The sequence below is a fragment of the Symphalangus syndactylus genome, chromosome 15, assembly GCF_028878055.3.
Source record: "Symphalangus syndactylus isolate Jambi chromosome 15, NHGRI_mSymSyn1-v2.1_pri, whole genome shotgun sequence".
Lineage (NCBI taxonomy): Eukaryota > Metazoa > Chordata > Mammalia > Primates > Hylobatidae > Symphalangus > Symphalangus syndactylus.
In genome coordinates, this window is record NC_072437.2 from 73,214,573 (window position 1) to 73,234,567 (window position 19,995).

General features: G+C 37.6%; 1 protein-coding gene across 5 annotated transcripts in view; it reads left to right on the forward strand.

Annotated features, from left to right (window-relative positions):
• XPO4 (exportin 4) overlaps window positions 1-19,995 on the forward strand; it is a 126,449-nt gene that overhangs the window by 20,881 nt on the left and 85,573 nt on the right. For 2 of the 5 annotated variants that reach the window (XM_055245025.2, XM_055245028.2), the window contains exons 2-3: window positions 12,800-12,905; window positions 18,656-18,797. In XM_055245025.2, coding sequence (XP_055101000.2) covers window positions 12,800-12,905; window positions 18,656-18,797 — 248 coding nt within the window. Of the gene's footprint in view, window positions 1-12,799; window positions 12,906-18,374; window positions 18,546-18,655; window positions 18,798-19,995 lie in introns of those variants that run through there. The other 3 variants (XM_055245026.2, XM_055245027.2, XM_055245029.2) reach the window with 3 other exon arrangements.

Here is a 19,995-nt window from a genome sequence, read left to right on the forward strand (position 1 = left end):
CAGGAGATCAAGACCATCCTGGCTAACATGGTGAAACCCCGTCACTACTAAAAATACCAAAAAAATTAGCCAGGCGTGATGGCGGGCGCCTGTAGTCCCAGCTACTCGGGAAGCTGAGGGAGGAGAATGGCATGAACCCGGGAGGTGGTGCTTGCAGTGAGCCGAAATTGCACCACTGCACTCCAGCCTGGGTGACAGAGTGAGACTCTGTTTCAAAAAAAAAAAAATCATTGTAAAATTCAACATAAAATTTGCCATTCATATTGTTGTGTAACTATCCAGAACTTTTCCATTATCCCAAACTGGAACTACATACCCATTAAATAGCAACTTCCCATTTCCTCCTCCCTCTAATCCCTGGTAACCATGATTCTACTTTCTATGAATTTGACTATTTTAACTACCTTATGTAAGTGAGATCATACAGTATTTGTCGTTTTGTGTCTGGGTTATCTTACTTGGCATAATGTTTTCAAAGTTCATCCATGTTGCAATATATCTTAATACTTCATTCCTTTTTTTTTTTTGGAGGCAGAGTTTTGCTGTGTTACCCAGGCTGGAGTGCAGTGGCGCAATCATGGCTTATTGCAGCCTTGACCTCCCAGGCTCAAGCGATCCTCCCACTTCAGCCTGCCCAGTAGCTGGGACTACAGGTGCAAGCCACCAGGCCTGGCTAACTTTTGTATGTTTTTGTAGAGATGGGGTTTCACCACGTTTCCCAGGTTGGTCTGGAACCCCGGAACTCAAGCAATCCACCCACCTCAGCCTCCCAAAGTGCTGGGATTTCAGGTGTGAGCCACTGCCCCCTACCGCTTCGTTCCTTTTTATTTCTGAATAATAGTCCCTTGTGTGAAGATACCATGTTTTGTTTATCCATTCATTCATTAGTGAACATTGGTATAGTCTATTAAAGCATTGCTTTCAGTTCTTTTGGGTATATAGCTGGAAGTAGAATTACTGGCTTATGTGATAGTTTTATCTTTGATTTTTTGAGGAACTGCCATACTATCTTCCCTAGTGGCTGTTCCTTTTGTTTTTTTTTTTCTTTTTTTTTTTTTTGAGACGGAGTCTCGCTCTTGTCGCCCAGGCTGGAGTGCAATGGCGCGATCTAGGCTCACCGCAACCTCTACCTACCAGGTTCAAGCAATTCTCCTGCCTCAGCTTCCCGAGTAGCTGGGATTACAGGCATGTGCCACCACGCCCAGCTAATTTTTGTATTTTTAGTAGAGATGGGGTTTCACCATCTTGGCCAGGCTGGTCTTGAACTCCTGACCTCGTGATCCACCCGCCTTTGCCTCCCAAAGTGCTGGGATTACAGGCATGAGCCACCGCGCCCGGCTGACTGTTCCTTTTTTTGTTTCGCTGTACCATTTCTACATTTCCACCAGCAGTGTACAAAGGTTCCAGTTTCTCCACATCTTCATGAACACTTGTTGTTTTCTAATACGTCTGTTCTCATGGATATGAGGTGGTGTCTTGCAGTTTTGATTCATATTTTCCTAATGATTTGGTATGTTGGGCATCTTTTCATGTGCTTCTTGGCTATTTATGTATCTTCTTTGGAGAAATGTCTGTTAACGTCCTTTTTGTATTTTTTAATCAGGTTATTTGGTTTTTTGTCATTGAGTTGTAGGAGTTCTTTATACATTACAGATATTAATCTTCTATCAGATAAGTAAATGATTTATAGTATTTTCTCCCATTCTGTGGATTGCCTTTTCATTCTTTTGATAGTGTCATTTGATGTACAAAAGTTTTTAATTTTGGTAAAGTCTCCTTTTTACATTTTTGGTTCTTTTAAATATTTTATATTCTGTTTCTGACATTTCCAATATTTATGAGTTTTGTTTGTCTGATTCTTTAATTTATTGTTCTGTAAACTTGTAGTGGCTTATTTCCTCGTGTGTTTAGTGAAATTTATATGTTAACTCTTGGAAATGTTTATGAAAAACTCTGAAGCCTGGATTCCTCCAAGTGCCTAGGTACATAAACAACACAGGACTACTTTAATTTTATTGGCTTAAAGTTTTTTGGACAACGTGGGTCCTGTTGTGATGGGCAAGAGACCTGTCATGGGCCTGCTTGCGGGTATTCATTGTCTGAAGTAATTTACGCTCTTCCATCTATTGTCAAGGTCCAGACTGGCAGGTTAATCCTTCCCTCCCTTCTCCCTTCTTTTTCGCTTCCCTGGTCCCCCTCCTTCCTGGTTTGTTTTGTTTGTTTTTTAAATAGTTTACCCTTGCGCTGAGGATCCCAGCTTTATGTGGAGGGATATCTTGTTAGATCCCTACCTGAGATGGACCCTGGCTTTAATCTCCTGTCTTCTTTACACTAGGCAGCTGTCAAAATGGAAGTTCAAGGTCACTAGAGGTTGGCACATGTCTCCAGGGTAAACACATGAGTGCTTGCATTCATCTTTGGATCCCTGCGTTCGCTTCTGTTTTAGCTTTTGATGATTCCTTAATTTCTTGTAAGCTCAGTGATGCACTTAAAATTTTTAAGAAATTTTGTCCACCATTTTTATCTTGTTTTAGCAGAAGAGTTGTTTAAGGTCAGCTGTACTATCGAGAATAGAAGGCCCACTTATTTAAAGAAATGCAAGGTTTTAAATGGACAGAAAAATGCATAGAGTAAGATAAATTATATTCATATGCCTACCTCCTAGATTAGCAAATATTCATATAGATGTTTTGCATACAATCTTTTAAAAATATTAAGATATCACAGATATAATTGAAGTCCCCTTTGAGTCCCTGTAGACACCGTTCCCTGCCTCGTCCTCATTTTCCACAGAGGCCATCATGGCGTCACAGTTGCTTGTCCTTCCTTCCGTGCTTTTATACTCTTCCCGCAAATGTAAATAACGTACTATTGAGTTTTTTAAATTTTATATAAATGGTATATTGTACATGTCACTTGCCGTTTTCATTCAGAATAATTTTCAGGGTTTATCTAGGTTGATAAATATAGCTCTAGTTCAATTTTTACTGGCTTTATAAACCAATGTATGACTATACTGCAATATATTCTCTCTTGGTGGAAATTTAAATTGTAACTTCTTTTTTTTTCTATTATAGTGTTGTAGGAACATCTTTGTGGCCTTTGTATGTATGTGGGAGAGGGGAGAAGTTCTCTGGGGAATAAATGCCTAGAAGGTGGTAGAAGTGGATTTGTGCATACCTTGCTGGTTGGGACTATCAGCTTTTTCTAGATAAGTCTCAATTCTAAGTGATTGTTCCATTTTATATTACCATTAGCAGTTTATAATGGTACCCCAAACTTCCCCAAACACTTGTTTGTTTTTTTTTGAGACGGCATCTGGCCCTGTCACCCAGGCTGGAGTGCCGTTACGCAATCTTGGCTTCAAGCGATTCTCCCACCTCAGCTTCTTGAGTAGCTGGGATTGCAAGTGTGTGCTACCATGACTGGCTAATTTTTTATTTTTAGTAGAGACAGAGTTTTGCCATGTTGCCCAGGCTGGTCTTGAGCTCCTGACCTCAAGCCATCTACCTGCCTTGGCCTCCCAAAGTGCTGGCATGAGCCACCAAGCCCATCCCCAAACACTTGTTTTTGCACTTAATTTTTGTCTAGCCAATGAGTCAGAAATGATAGTTCCTTGTTTTAATTTGCATTTCCATGTTGTTACTAGTGAGGTTGAGTGTGTTGTCATGTTTAATATCCATTTTTGCTTTCTACTCTGAATTGTCTAGCCTGTTGTTCATTGGCAACGTTTCTATTGCATAGTTGTTTGGATTAGGTTTGGCAGCATATAACAAAAAACTAAAATTACATTGTTTTTTAAAAAGATAGGTTTAGTTTTTCTCACATAAAAAGTATGGAGATATATAAATGGTTTAGTGGCTGTAGGATGTCATCAGGGGCTTACAATTCTTCTGTTTTTCTGTTTTACTATTCTTAAAGGATATCTTCGATCTTTTAAGTCTTCTCATGGTCCCAGATGATTAGTAGAACTACAGCTATCATGTCTACTTCTGGGGAACAGGAAAGAAGATGTGTTTCTAGCTGAATCATCTCCCTTTAGGGAATCCCACCTGAAACTTTGCTAATATCTTATTGGCCAAGACTTAATCCCAGAGATCCTCCTAGCTAGAAATGGGTCCAGGAAATGTCATTTTAGGTGGGTGGGTGCATTGCTGCTGAGCAAATAAAATTAGGGTCTTGTTACTAAGGAAGAAGAGAATAGTGAAGGTGTAGTTGTCGGTTTCTGCTATAAGTTGTCTTTTACTTACGTTTGTGAATGTTATTATGTCTGGATATTAATCCTTTGTTAATTATATCCAGTGCAATTATTGCCTTCTTGAGAGCGGAAGCCAGCTGGACTTCCTGGGTCGAGTGGGGGGACTTGGGGATCTTTTCTGTATCTAGCTAAAGGATTGTAAATGCACCAATCAGCACTCTGTAAAAACGCACCAGTCAGCACTCTGTGTCTAGCTAAAGGATTGTATATGCACCAATCAGCACTCTGTAAAATGGACCAATCAGCACTCTGTAAAATGGACCAATCAGCAGGATGTGGGCGTGGACAAATAAGGGAATGAAAGCTGGCCACCCCAGCCAGCAGCGACAACCCACTTGGGTCCCCTTACACGATGTGGAAGTTTTGTTCTTTCTCTCTTCACAATATATCTTGCTGCTCCTCAGTCTTTGGGTTCGCACCACCTTTAAGAGCTGGAACACTCACCGCGAGGACCAAGAACCCACCAGAAGGAATAAGTTTCAGACACATTCTCATCTGTGTCTAGTCTTTCACTTTACTTAATGGTGCCTTTAAATTTAGGAGGTTATGAATTTAATATAGTTCAGTTTACTAATTTTTAAAAAGATTTTTGCCTTTTAATTATTAAGAAATTCTTCCCTGCTTATTAAGAAATTCTTCCCTACTTTGACATCATACTTTCCTATGTTTTCTTCCTGTTATTTAAAGTTTTGCTTTTCATTTTTAAATCTTAAGTTCACCTGGAATTTATTATTATGTACAATATGAGTAACTGTCCACTTTTATGTTTTTCCTTAGAAATTGCCAGTTGTTCCAGCACTATTTAAACAGACTATATAGTCTGTTTTTTTCTCATTGATTTGTCATATGTCATATGTTTGTTCCTGGGAATTTTCTCCATTCCATTGTTTTTTCTGCTCTAATACTGTTTTTCAAAATTACTGTTATGTCTTCATAAGTGTTTAGATTTAGTTGGGTATTACCCCCTTCTTATTCTTTTTTTTTTTTTTTTCGAGATGGAGTTTTGCTTTTGTTGTCCAAGCTAGAGTGCAATGGCACAATCTTGGCTCACTGCAACCTCTGCCTTTCGGATTCAAGTGATTCTCCTGCCTCAGCCTCCCAAGTAGCTGGGATTACAGGCATGCGCCACCACCCAGCTATTTTTTTTTTTTTTTTTGTATTTAGTAGAGATGGGGTTTCACTATGTTGGTCAGGCTGGTCTCAAACTCCTGATCTCAGGTGATCCACCCACCTTGGCCTCCCAAAGTGCTGGGATTACAGGCGTGAGCCACCTCTCCCAGCCTCTTTTTTGAAAATTAATTTGACCCTTTTATGCCTTTACCCTTACATGAGTTACGATTATCTTGTCATATAAACCCTATTGGGATTTTAATTGGAATCGTATTACTTGTTATAGATTAATTTTGGGAGACCTGTATGCTAGTGCAGTTCTCCTATCAATTATGAGATGAATTCATTAGCAGCATTTTGCAGGTTTCCCAACTAGTGTGCTACAGAAATGGGATTAGAAACCAGGTCTTTCTGGTTCTATAGCTGTGAGATTGTGTAAAGGGGTTTTTGAGATAGGGCAGGCCTGTTTGTAAACAGAAGGGACCACTGCTAAGGACAACTTTTAACATTAAGAAGGAGAGGAAAGACAAAGAAGGAACCGAGGCTTTATGTGAGAGAGGAAGACAGATTTAAGAGGCAGTTATGGAGGAGGGAATATTTTGCAAGAAATTGGAGAAGGTGATAGAGGAAGAACATTGGGAGGAAAAGAGACTTTAAAACGGAAGATATGTAAAGGAGCTTACACTAGAAGGCTTTTTTTTGAAAGGACATCTTTCAAATTTGAAAGGGTAGCTTTGCTAGGGAGACAGGGATTACTTAGGGCAGTGACTCTCAAATTTGTTTTGCTAGAAAGGCCCAAAACCTGAAATTTATAGTACTCTTTGTGGAATATTATGAAATACTGTTGTGGCAAATTTAATTTAACAAAATGTTTCATTTTCTGTTAGTGGATTTAAATTTAGATAGGATCACTGGTAACCTCCAAAAAGTAAGGAAAGATTATGGAGGGAAAACTGAAAGTTGAGCAAATTTTTATCACTAACTTAAAATTTTTAGTGAATGAGTCAAAGACTACCAGTATTTATGTTTTTGGTTGGTACAGCTATCATTTTCTAATTAGACTATTAAACCATCTGTCTTAGTCCATTTTCTGCTGCAATAACAGAATATTACAAACTGGGTAATTTATAAAGAACAGAATTTTTTTTTTTTTTTGAGACAGAGTCTCACTTTGTCCCCCAGGCTGGAGTGCTGTGGTGCAATCTTGGCTCACTGCAACCTCCACCTCCTGCGTTTCAAGCGATTCTCCTGCCTCAGCCTCCCGAGTAGCTGGGATTATAGGCACCTGCCATCATGCCCAGCTAATTTTTGTATTTTTAGTAGAGATGGGATTTCACCATGTTGGTCAGGCTGGTCTTGAACTCCTGACCTCAGGTGATCACCCACCTCGGCCTCCCAAAATGCTAGGATTACAGGCGTGAGCCACTGCACCTGGCCAAGAACAGAAGTTTATTTGGTTCATGGTTCTGGAGCTGGGAAGTCCAAGAGCATGGTGACAGCATCTGATGAGGGCCTTCTAGCCGTGTTATCCTGTTGCAGAAGGACAAGTGAGCATGAGCAAGAGAGAGAGAGAAAGAGAAATAGGGCCTAACTTAACCTTTTATCAGGACCCCACTCTTGAGTTAGTTGGCATTAGTCTATTAATAAGGGCCAAACCCTCATGACCTAATCACCTAATCGTGGCCCCATCTCCCAATACTGTTACAATGACAATTAAATTTTAACATGGGTTTTGGCGAACAGATTTGAACCATAGCACCGTCTGTCTCTGTCAAAGATAAATGAGAAATTAAACCTAAGAAATCCTTAAATGAGCTCTATGATATGAGTTGAACATGTGTTCTTTTCTAGTTTTGTAGCTTATTTCATATCTACCAGTAATGCCAGATTTTCAGTTTGACTTTAATATTCTCACATTTTCATGTTTTTAAATGGTCCTATAAATGATATGTATAGTAAGCCAAGAATATTATTCAGATTTCTCTAGTAGGTATCTGAGAGATGTTAGTCTACCCAACTGTGTGTCCCCAGCAATAATACTTAAGGAGGTTCAAAGCATGGGCTTTAATGTCATGCAGACCTAAGGTCAAATTCTGGTTGTGATACTTATTAACTTTGTCATCTTGGGCATGCAACAATTTCTGAATCCTATTTTCTCCAGATGTAAAAGAGGGGAAATAATTCCTACAGGGATGTTTTGGGGATTAAATGAGATAATGCGTATAAAGTATTTAGCCCTCTGCCTGGCAAATAAGTAGTAGATGTTGTTGTTAATAGCAGTAAAAAAGTTACAATTATCGCTGCCCAGGGAAAAGAAGAGTCTAAAGGTCCCGTAGAAAATTAGCTGGGCATGGTGATGCGTGCCTGTAGTCCCAGCTACTGGAGGAGCTGAGGCATGAGAATTGCTTGAACCTGGGAGGCGGAGGTTGCAGTGAACTGAGATTGTGCCACTGCACTCCAGCCTGGGCAACAGAGTGAGACTCTGTCTCAAAAAAAGAAAGGTGCTGTAGGATTTGTAGGATTTGACAATTGGGATTCCTGACTTTTTTGAGGAAAGGATTAGTAACATGATGGAGGAAGAAGCCAAAATGAGTCAGTGCAGGCAGAAATTATAGACTCATGAATTATTTATGTGACTGTTTAGTGCCTGTGTTTCCTAATAGAATTCCATAAGGACAGGGCTTTTTCCCTTCCTTTAGTATGCCTAGTTTCTGGCATGGTGCTTGGCATATAGTCAGCCCTGAAGAACACTCTTTGAATAGAAACTATTTAGATATTTTGGTGTCTCTCTGTCTCTCCTTGAAATATGTCAGTTAATCTATTCATTAGTAAGTAATCTTTAGAGTTCTAATTTTGGATGCCCCTAGAATACTGATGGCAGGAGATTTTGTGAACTGAAGGCAACTGAGCTGGGCTTGGAGGGTCATGCTGAGGATTGGGGCTAGAAACCCCAGTCTATTGAGTTAGGAATTTGTGAGCTCCAACTCTGGAAACAAATCTCAGTTTTTTCCCATCCTTGTTTTTTTTTTTTTTGAAGATCCTTGGAATGGTCACAGGTCTTACTACCACCTCCTATTGCTTCCAATCCTTCTGATTTATGGGATTCCATCTCTGAAGTGTGAACCCTTTTTAAGCTTTTAGTATAGTGGCAATGATGAGAACGGAACAGGGAATTCAAAAAGCCCCTTTATTACTCTGTTTACCGAAGCTTCACAGGCTGTGCAAAACACTTTAATGTCTGTATTGGGTCCTGGAGGAAAACTTTTAGGGAAGATTTTTTTCTTTTCTACCAGACAGCCTTAAGAATGATGAGTCTTACATAAATTTGAGCTATGTAAGTGTAGTTTCTGTTAAGAGTTGAGACCCTGGAGTCATACTACCTGGGTTTAATTTTCAGCTCTGCTTCTTACTAATAGTGTGACATTGGGCAGATTACTTATTCTTTACATACCTCAGTTTCCTCATCTGTAAAATGGGGATAATAATATTTCCTCCTCATAGAGTTGTTAGGATTAGTGAAATTACCTTCTAACTTCCCTCCTCCTTCCTGTCTTTCTTCTTTCTTTCTTATGTATGTATCTATCTGAAATAATGCCTCGTATCCTAAATGCCCAATAAATTTTAGTTGCTATTAAATGCCTCTCTCTTTTGTATGTGGTAGGCCCTAGGAATTTAGAAATAAAAAAAGTCCCTGGTGTCAGAGAAATAATAAAAGGAAGGGTAGGGGGCAGCAAATAAAGGTTTGTAGTCCATTATGCTAAGTTGGGTAATAGAGATGGACAAGCAATGTGTTATGTGAGGTGAAATAGAGATGTTAGTTGTGCTTGGACAGCTGGGGAATGGTGAGTGAAGGTTGATGAAGGAAGGAGAGACGGAAGCAGATTTTTGAAGGGTAACTTAAGATTTTTGAAGGGTAAAGAGTTTGACAGTGGGGAGTTTTATGGGTCAGTACCACCTGGGGAACTTTGAGGGAAAAATGTGTATTTTTGGTTTTGACTCCCAGCCTGTTGAATCCTTTGGGATTGGAAATCTATTTGCCAGTTTTAAAAGGTTTCCAGGACTGTCTGATGCAGATAGCTTGCCATTTGGAAACCATTGCCAAGTAGATTTCAAGAAGAAATTTAAAATTTTGGTTGTAGAAAACTAAAGTGACTACCATCCTGCCATTTAATATATTGACTTGATAACTTTGTTGTTTGTATGATAATATTTAACCAGGTGGTTAATATAAATCAACTTTTAGATTATAGTTTACTATTTCTAAAATCTGACATAAATAGAATATCATCTTCATTATATTAATATATTCAGACCTGTTCTTTCTAGTAGATTAAGTATATGTGGATATGAGGATGTCTTTTGGATTAACTTTAGACAATTTTTATTTGTAGAATAACTAGCATATTAATTTGCACAATTATGCATGTGTTATGCTTTTCAAGGATGATAAGAAAGAATGTATGATCCAGAAATTGCTTGAGGAACTCATAGATTCATATTTGTAGCAGTATAACATGGGTAGTAGTGTTTATGCCATACACAGAGTCAGTAATGTCAGCAGACTTTGGGATTTTGTAATCCAGAGTGCTGGGATTACAGGCATGAGCCATGGTGTCTACCCTCTACAAAAATTTAAAAATTAGCCCTGTGTGGTGGCATGCCCCTGTAGTCCCAGTTACAGGAGAGGCAAAGGTGGGAGGATCCCTTGAGCCCAAGAGTTTGAGGTTACAGTGAACTATGATCATGCCACTACACTCCAGCCTGGGCGACAGAGTGACACCCTATTTTAAAAAACAAAACAAAAAGACTGGGCATGGTGGCTCATGCCTGTGATCCCAGCACTTTGGGAGGCTGAGGCGGACGTTGCAGTGAGCTGAGATCATGCCCCTGCATTCCAGCATGGGCAACAGAGTGAGACTCCATCTCAGGAAAACAAAACAAAGCAATAAAACAAAAACCCCACAAACTCATCTTGTTGAACTAGAAAAGGTGGTGGGAATAAAAAATTTGAAAATTGGCCGGGCACAATGGCTTACACCCATAATCCTGGCACTTTGGGAGGCCAAGGCAGGCAGATCACTGAGGTATAGGAGTTGGAGGCCAGCCTGGGCAGCATAGTGAGACCCCATCTCTACAAAAAATACAACAATTAGCTGGGCTTGGCGCATGCCTGTAGTCCCAGCTACTGAGGAGGCTGAGGCAGGAGGATTACTTGAGCCCTGGAGGTTGAGGCTGCAGTGAGCCGTGATCATGCTACTGTACCCCAGTCTGGGCAACAGAGTTAGGCTGTCTCCAAAGCAGACAAAAAACCCAAAAAGCAAACAAACAAAATAATTTGAAAATGGAAAGACAAAAATACTTACTTCTAGAATATAGTTTGCTGTTCAGTTTTTTTTTTTTTTTTTCTGAGACAAGGTCTTACTCTGTCACCTAGGCTCTAATGCAGTGGCACGATCTTGACTCACTGCAACCTCAGCCTCCTGGGTTCAAGCGATTTTCTTGCCTCAGCCTCCCTAGTAGCTGGGATTACAGGCTCCTGCCACTGAGCCCGACTCATTTTTGTATTTTTAGTGGAGACGGGGTTTCACCATGTTGGCCAGGCAGGTGATCTACCTGCCTCCATCTCCCAAAGTTTTGGGATTATGGGCATGAGCCAGCGCACCCAGCCCTCACAGTTTTATTAGTAAATTTTTTTTTTTTAATTGAGATGGAGTCTGGCTCTGTTGTCCAGGCTGGAGTGCAGCAGCGGGATCTCAGCTCACTGCAACTTCTGTTGCCTGGGTTCAAGTGATTCTCATGCTTCACCCTCCTAAGTAGCTGGGATTTACAGGTGTGCACCACCATGACTGGCTAATTTTTTTGTATTTTTAATAGAGATGGAGTTTCACCATGTTGGCCAGGCTGCTCTCGAACTCCTGACCCCAGGTGACCTGTACTCTTTGGCCTTCCAGAGCGCTGGAATTACAGGTGTGAGCCACCACGCTCAAAATTCTTTTTAAAGAAGTGTTAAAGAATTTAACACAATTCTTTTTTTTTTTTTTTGAGACAGTTTCACTCCTTCACCCAGGCTAGAGTACAGTGGTGCCATATCAGCTCACTGCAACCTCTGCCTCTCAGGTTCAAGCGATTCTCATGCTTCTGCCTCTGAGTAGTTGGGAGGTGTGCACCACCACACCCGGCTAATATTTTCGTATTTTTAGTAGAGACTGGGTGTCACCATGTTGCCCAGCTGGTCTCAAATTCCTGATCTCAAATTATCCTCCCGCCTTGGCCTCCCAAAGTACTAGGATTCCAGGCGTGAGCCACTGGGACCAGCCAACACAGTTCTTTAATGGAAATATTTTCATTTTTATCTAGAGAACTGTAGAGGGTGCTATATGATTAGGAATAGTAGTCTGAACTGGCTTTAGCTAATTATAAGAATTCTCTGAAGCCAGAGATTCACAGTAGTGAATTTTTCCTGGGTGAATAACTTTTTTTTTTAATTATTTTGACTGAAATTAGTGACTAATGTTGCATAATTGATATAATTTATAATGGGTGTTGATCTAATATAATTGTAACATTTTTCATCATCTAGATTATTTAATATAATTGAAATTATGAGTTGCCCTCTTTATTCAATGGTTTTAATAATAAAGGTTTATTTTCCTGCCATCTACCTCCAGCCCCCTTTCCCAAATTAAGTATTTGTAAGCCTTAATAGGTTAAAAGTTAACCAAACCATGTAACAGGAATGTACATTTTAGGTAGATCTGGCTCAGAAGATTATTATCTTTAGAAGAACTATTGTTACACCAAAATGGTATTTAAAAACTTAGGCAGACTTTAGAAATTGTTTTTGTTAAGAGAGAAGTCTGGATTTTTTTGAGTGATTAATTTATTATTCAGAAATATGTTTCATAAATTCCAAACTTTAACTGTTCCCAAATTTTTCTGGTTTGATAGTGATTTTAGAAAACTTGAGGTGGAATTATTTGATCCTGTGTCTTAAAGGATTGCTTTTGGAAATTGATTTTTAGTAACTTGGATTCAATATCCCCAGTATTGAAGAATTTTGAAATTATTTGAACTAGGTCAAGTTAGTCCAAGTGGTATATTTTGGAATAAAAGGTGATAATAAGTCAGCTAAATGTTAAAACCCCAAAAAACATTAGGTAAGTATCTATTTTTCTAAAATGCAAGTTTTTAAAAAACCTTTAAAGGCTTCTGACCCAAACCTTCCCAGGAATTTTTTCCTTTTTTCTGAAACCGTGTTTTAAACATTTATTATCCAGTTTTATACTATAATTCCTTAAAAAGTTAAGCAAGAATTTGTTCCTCTTGCCCACCAAAAGTGAAGGCATTTTCTGTTCTTGTGGGTAAAAATATTGGTATTGTTTAAGCTTTGTCATTAGATAAGTGTATCTGTTCTTGTTTTTAACTCTCAAGGCACCACCTTCCATGGTCAATAATGAACAACGCCAGCATGCAGAGCATATATTCTTATCATTTAGGAAATCAAAATCACCATTTGCAGTTTGCAAGCATATTTTGGGTAAGTATTCACTTAAAAAATATAAAGCATTTTGGCATAATCAGATCTGGGTTTGCTCTCTTAAACATTAGCTATTTTAAATTCCTTTTTAAAAACTTGGTTTGTATAGTTACAGTTATTTAAATTAATAATCATTCTACTGGAGTAGCTTTAAAGATATTCTGTAAAGCCAGACAGGAAACTTTGTTTTTACTTTGGATTTTTTTCCCCCTAGATATAGTGTTCATAATTTGTTTTATTATTGACCATAACATGAAGGCTGTTAAGAGAAAAATTTAGTATTTTTTCAGTTTTCAAATGTCATTTATTACAGGATATGTACTATAATATCTTTTAGCCCAGTCTTAGTTTTAAAATTAAGATTGTTTTTGGAGATTTCTACATTTTCTTTTAGTTGTTTTCCATAGTTTTTTTTTTTTTTTTTAAACATTTAGTTTGTACTCAGCTTGCTTAATGAATATCAGTCATTTCTGCGTAGGGTATCGCTGTATGTATCCTAAAATAAAGCACCGATTTTTACTTTTGTCAAATATGTTTTATGAGTATCTTATGTCTGACATGTACAGAAAAGATTTCTTCTAAAAGAATCACAAGAACTATAACTGTCTTATCCAAAGATGGCATTTTCTAAGAGTTATGTATGATGTGCCATCTGTCTCTTAGATATTTTTCAATAATAGCAAGAGAGACTTCATTGGTTATTGTTATTTTATAACCTGATTACTGCTGGCCGATTTTTTTAGTGGGAGCCATCTTTTGTAAGGCTCTAGTAGGCTACTTGAGTCATCTGTGACCATAAAATTGGTTAGTCGAATATTAGGAACTAAAACATCTGACTTTTATTCTTGTGCTTTTAGTAAGGCTTATTTATAGCTACCAATAGGCTGGTTTCCAGATTGAAATAAACCACAATTAAAGTTATGTGTTAAAAATGCTTTACATATAAGGGCTTACGAAAGAGAGTTGTTTGATCGTAGTGGAAAGAGTGCTGATGTAGCAACTATGACATCTAGGTGCCAGTGGTGCACCTTGAGGAAGTCAGTTCACCTCCCTGGGCCTCTTTTTCATCTGCCTTATGGCAATAACGATACCATTTGCCTTAATGGATTTGTTATCTTAAATTGTTTCGTGAGGTGAAAATGTAATTACTTTTCATTATGTAAAAGCACTTTGTGAACAGTAAGGTAAATGTCATGGCCATATACTTGATTTTAAACAGCTTTTAAAAAATGTAATCGGCTTAAAAAATGCTGTGTTCTCTGTTTGCAAGGAACTGGCAGCAGTGGTGAAGGTGGCTCTGTCTCATTTAGGAGTCAGGTCTTAGCAGAGGAACAGGTTCAACAATTACCTTTTAAATTCTCACTGAAGCCATTTTAATTAATTTGCTTATTTCAGTGGTCAGCTTTTATAGTTGTGTGGATTCGTTTCTGGCACTAAGAAGATTTAACGTATACCTGTGGAGGATATTTAACTCAAAGGAAGCAAAACTAAACAGCATAAAGAGTTTAAGGAGCATTAACTCATCCTTACTGCCTTGAAATTATTCAGCATTAATAGATTTAGAAAACCGTTGTGTTAAACTATTAACCTAAAATAATTTGAGTCTGGTTTTCATGGCGTATGCCTTAATGACATTGACTAGGATTCCATCAGTGTTTCATCTGACTTTCTATTGGAATTCAGTGTCATTCTACACTAGTTGGGAAATAGTTGATCTAACTTACAAGTATTTTATTAGAGTGTATTTGTTTATACCATTCTTTCCTTTTTAGAATATGTATATTTTATGAAGTATTGTTGCTTTGTTATGATTGAGCTTGTTTTGGAATACTTTTGTTTTCCTGATAAAATTTTCTAAAGAGTAGTATTGCTAGTTCTGGCCATGCTTTTAAAATCAGTTTGGGTTTTGAGACATTGACTATTTAAAAGGTGGAGTGCATGTATTACAAGCATAATCATTAATGTACTGCAAAGCCCTGTGTTACATTAATGTTTACATCTAAACTTCACAGAAAATCTTTTCACTCCTTACTCAGTTGCCACCAGCACAGAAGGGTAAATTCCTCTAAGAAGACTTCTCATACAAGTGGCAGTCAATCGCAGTTCAGAATTTTCACGTTCTTGTTTAGGGATTATGTGTCATTTTTATAGAAGGTCTGGGTAATATATTCTACTAAAGGGGAGACTTTCTTTGATGCTTCCCTTTAAACTGGCCTCTTAAAATTCTTCCTTCTCACTTCTAACTTGAGTTTTATATGTTGCTCATTTTTCCTCATTTCTTTCTCTTCTTATCCTTTTGTTTTCATTCTGGTTTTTATTTTCTTTGCTCTTTTCTGTGTGTGTGTGGTGTATGTATCTGTGCGTGCATGTGGCATGCTTGTGCATTTTGTCAGAAGAGCACTTTTAGACTTCTTCACTTCAGAAGTCTTTGGCACTTAGGAATTTAAATTTTTTTAGGGTCAAATGTTCCTTTAAAAAACAAGTGAGTTCTATTCTTGTTAAAGAAATAATCAAGAACTGTGAGGGACTGGTTTACTTCTTCTGGAGCTAACTTTGTGGCATTCTTTTGCTCTTTCTCAGGGAGAAATGGATTTCTTTGACTTCTGATCTCAGAAGTGCCAAAACAAAACAAAATAATAAACCACCAAAAAGTCAGTTAAACTAGTAAACTTTTACATCTCTGGAAAATTGTTTTGTTAGTAGTGCTGTCAGTCATTGGGAATTAATAAATCATCTTCCATCTGAGACTTTTTGTCATTAGTTGGTGGGCATAGGTATCACTGAGTCAAAGAGTAGACTTTTGGAGCTTATATTGCCTGTGCTTTGGACAGAAATACTTAAGGCCAGAGAGTTGATTGTAGTAGCTGTATATCTGTGGCTTCACTACTGGGGTTTTTTCTTTTTTAAAAAAACTTTTTGGTCAGAATGTAGTGCTTTTCCTGTATTATTAACTTTAACTTTTGTCTTCATGTTTCTGTTTAGTTTCAGATGGCTGACAAAATTCAAATGAATTTTATTTACATAATTATTATTAAAGAAAGTTACTGTGGTAGCAAATGAAAGCATTTTGCTAAAGTGACCTAAAATAATTTATTATCTGGACAGTGTCCTAGTCAGTGGCACATCTTCCCAAAAGTAGTTAGTTTAGAAATTCTAGATGAGGCTGGGTGTGGTGGCTCACACCTGTAATCCCAGCACTTTGGGAGGCTGAGGTGGGTGGATCACCTGAGGTTGGGAGTTCGAGACCAACCTGACCAACATGGAAAAACCCCGTCTCTACTAAAAATACAAAATTAGCTGGGCATGGTGGTGCATGTCTAATCCCAGCTACTCGGGAGGCTGAGGCAGGAGAATCACTTGAACCCGGGAGGCAGAGGTTGTGGTGAGCCGAGATCGCGCCATTGCATTCTAGTCTCAGCAACAAGAGTAAAACTCCATCTCAAAAAAAAAAAAAAAAAAAATGCTAGGTGAATTGTGAAAACCATGTAGTTTTAGGCATCTTTATAACAGAGAGCAAAAGTAAAGCTCATATGTATTTGTGAAGTTCTAATTTCATACTGGTAGGCTTCTAGAGTACCTTGTAGCATCTCTTGCATATTTCTACTATATATAAGTTAAATTTATGACAGCTAATAATGGTTTTTATGAGAAAGGGTAATTTATTAGTTTAGGAAAATTTCTTCTTTTAAATTAGGAATTTGGCTTTTTTTTTTTTTTTTTATTCCTCCATTCTTAGAGTCAGCTTCTTATGGGAGTAGTCATTTAGAGAGCATCATTTAATACCATGCAGAGGTGTCTAAGAAAAAGAATTAAGAAACTTTTGTCTCTTGAAAATTTTGAATATTCATCTTCTATAACTGCCCCCTCACATCCAACACCCACCCACCTCCAAAGGGCAGAAAAAGGCTTGGATGTAAAAACAAATAGTTAGAAATAGGAATGTTTCAGTGCTCATTAACAATGAAAGTGCTTATTCGCTCTGTCTTCAGTGGCATGTGTGTTTCAGGGTAGATTATTATTGCTCAAGGAACATTTACCAGCCATGTGACCTCAATTTCCTCTCTATCTCTTGGGGCATCCATTTCTTCAGCTCCTGTAAAATGGAGGAATTGATTTAGATGGTCTTCAGAGTTCTATAACTAAAATTCTGAGAGTACCTTAGATTTTGCTTCATTGTTGAAATCCATGGTTAAGGATTTCTGGTTTCTTGTCCTTAAAATTTTTACTATTGCAGTAGAAAATGAAGATAGGCAAACAAACATCATTTTCTTTAAGAAGAGGTTTATAATGAGAGATTATTTGAATTACCTTTATGAGACAGTACCATATTTCTCTTTAAGTGATCTAAATAGATGGAGCTGGGTCCCTTTTTTTTTTTTTTAACTCCTAGAACTTTAAACACATCTTTTCTAATAGGTTCACATTTTTAGAAGCTATTGCTTTATTTTAATTATTATATTTTAAAGTTTCTAAATTTGTATCAATTCTGATTATCATCTCAATTAGAGTTCATGTTAAGATAGCATAGAATAATCAAAACTTTAAAAAAAGGTTCAAATTGGTTTCTCTTAGTGGTTTTGGTATGATCGAAACTCCTGTGTGGTCGTCTAATATGATAGGAATTTATATAGGGTACACCTTTTCTCATACATTTTTATAGCTAACTGTGTCGAGAACACTTGTAAGATTTTTAAATGACCTGAGCTTGAATAGGAGAGAAAATGGTGTGCTTGACTGTATATATCTTCATGCTCTTCTGATAAATTCTTGAAGGTGCCAGTCTATGCCTAGAGATAATTTCTCATGGCTTTCAGATATGCATGTCCAGTGATCTTGGCAAATAATCTGGAGTCTAATCATGGGCTTTTCATGGATTTCACATGATGGTTATTTTTTAGAGCCTCAGAAAATTTCCACTTTTTCTTGACTTCATTTTGACTGTTTCTCCCTGTTGATAATGCTGTTTGGGAAACTGATTGTAGTGGTATTGGTGAATAAAGGAAAAAATAGAAAATTAATATAAAAAATTTTTAAAGTGTGTTAATTTTCTATTTTTTCTCCCCTGATTTAGATTTTAGATCAGATACTGTAACTTGCTAGCTAAGACTGGGTCTTTCTAAGTGTAGCTTTGGGATTTTACTCAGTTTGATCAGTACTGCAATCAGAAAATTCACAAGCACTTCTCACCTTGTGTAAATGTGACTTATATTGTTTTTTACATTTTAAGAAAGAAAACCTAAACACGATTGTTTTTATTTATTTCTGAACTTGCTATTGGAGATGGGTCATCCTGCTGAATGCTTAATACTTAAAAACGAAATATTTTAACAGCATGGCTCATCACAGATAGTAATGTTCAATGACTAGTTTATTAAAATGTTTTTCAGATACAAAGTTCTGTTTTGCACAGGGTGAGAATCTTAGGAAATTTTCTGATTGCTTTATATTTTTATTTTTTTTTTTTTAAAGCTGTGTTATTTTTTAGTTCTTCATGCTTTGGAAGTAACAGTTGAAGAGAGGTGAGGAAAGTTTGTGAAAATTGTGATCGGTGATTAGCTGCCACCTGCCTGAGGTGTCTTCTGAGAGGAACTAACCTCTTTGTGGTGCTAGAGCAAGGTCACTGGATTAAAAAAAGAACAGGTAACCATCTTATTCCTTGTCTGAAAAGTTCTGTTTTAAAATTAATAAATGCAAAATGTTCAAGGTAAAATGAATTATTGTTTAAATAAAGTTTTTAATTTTCTCCTCAGAAACTAGTAAAGTGGACTATGTCCTTTTTCAAGCTGCCACAGCCATAATGGAAGCAGTTGTCCGAGAGTGGATTCTCTTGGAAAAAGGTAGCATCGAGTCTCTGCGAACATTCCTTTTAACCTATGTCTTACAAAGGCCCAAGTAAGTACATGGAGGGGTACTGCTGAAATTCTTTTGCTGAGCTTATGTGTATCTTTTTAGAGCTTTTTTGTTTGCATTTTAAAAACTTTTGGGTGGGTATAGTGGCTCACACCTATAATCTCAGCACTTTGGGAGGCTGAGAGGGAGGATCTCCTTGAGCCCAGGAGTTTGAGATCAGTCTGGGCAACATAGTGAGACCCCGTCTCTACGAAGTACAAAAAAGAAAAAAAATTTTAAAAGCTATAGATGTTTAAGGTTAAGTTCTATGTGGGGCTCATATTTTAAACACTTGCATACACATGATTGTAGGTAGTTTTGGTGCTTAATGAAATAATACCTTTTATTTAAGCTTTTGGTACTATGTTTTGTTTCTTTGAAAAGATTGTGCTGGATATTAGTTCTTTGTTGTTGTCGAGTTGTGAAGAACTTAGTTATAAATGAAAGTTGACCTTAGATTAGATAAGAACCTTTATATTTACTTGTTCTTTTGATGCTTAGTAGAGGTGAAAAATGGTAAGTATTAATATAACACAGGTGAGTGTCCTAAAACAGGGGAGAGGGAAGAAGCTAAGTACCACTAACAAATCAAATGTTACATATATATGTACATAGAAATGTGTATAGAGGGCCGGGCGTGGTGACTCACACCTGTAATCCCAGCACTTTGGGAGGCCAAGCCAGGCAGATCACGAGGTCAAGAGATCAAGACGATCCTGGCCAATATGCTGAAACTCCGTCTCTACTAAAAATACAAAAATTAGCTGGGTGTGGTGGCACGTGCCTCTAGTCCTAGCTACTCGGGAGTCTGAGGCAAGAGAATTGCTTCAACCTGGGAGGCGGAGGTTACAGTGAGCCGAGATCATTGCATCACTGCACTCCAGCCTGATGACAGAGCAAGACTCCTTCTCAAAAAAAAAAAAAAAGAGCATAGAAAAGGTTCTATAAGAAGTTCCAAAATCTTTAAGTAGCTTCCATTGAAAATAGGATGAGTTTTGAGGAATGAGGTGAAAGTAAATTTTCTTTTTATACATATCTGTATTGCTTAAACATTTTACAAAATTATGTACCTTTATTTCTTCAATGATTTAAAAAAAACATATATGAGGCCTGATGCAGTGGCTCATGCCTGTAATTCCAGCACTTTGGGAGGCTGAGGTGGATGGCTCACTTGAGGTCAAGGGTTCGAGACCAGCCTGGC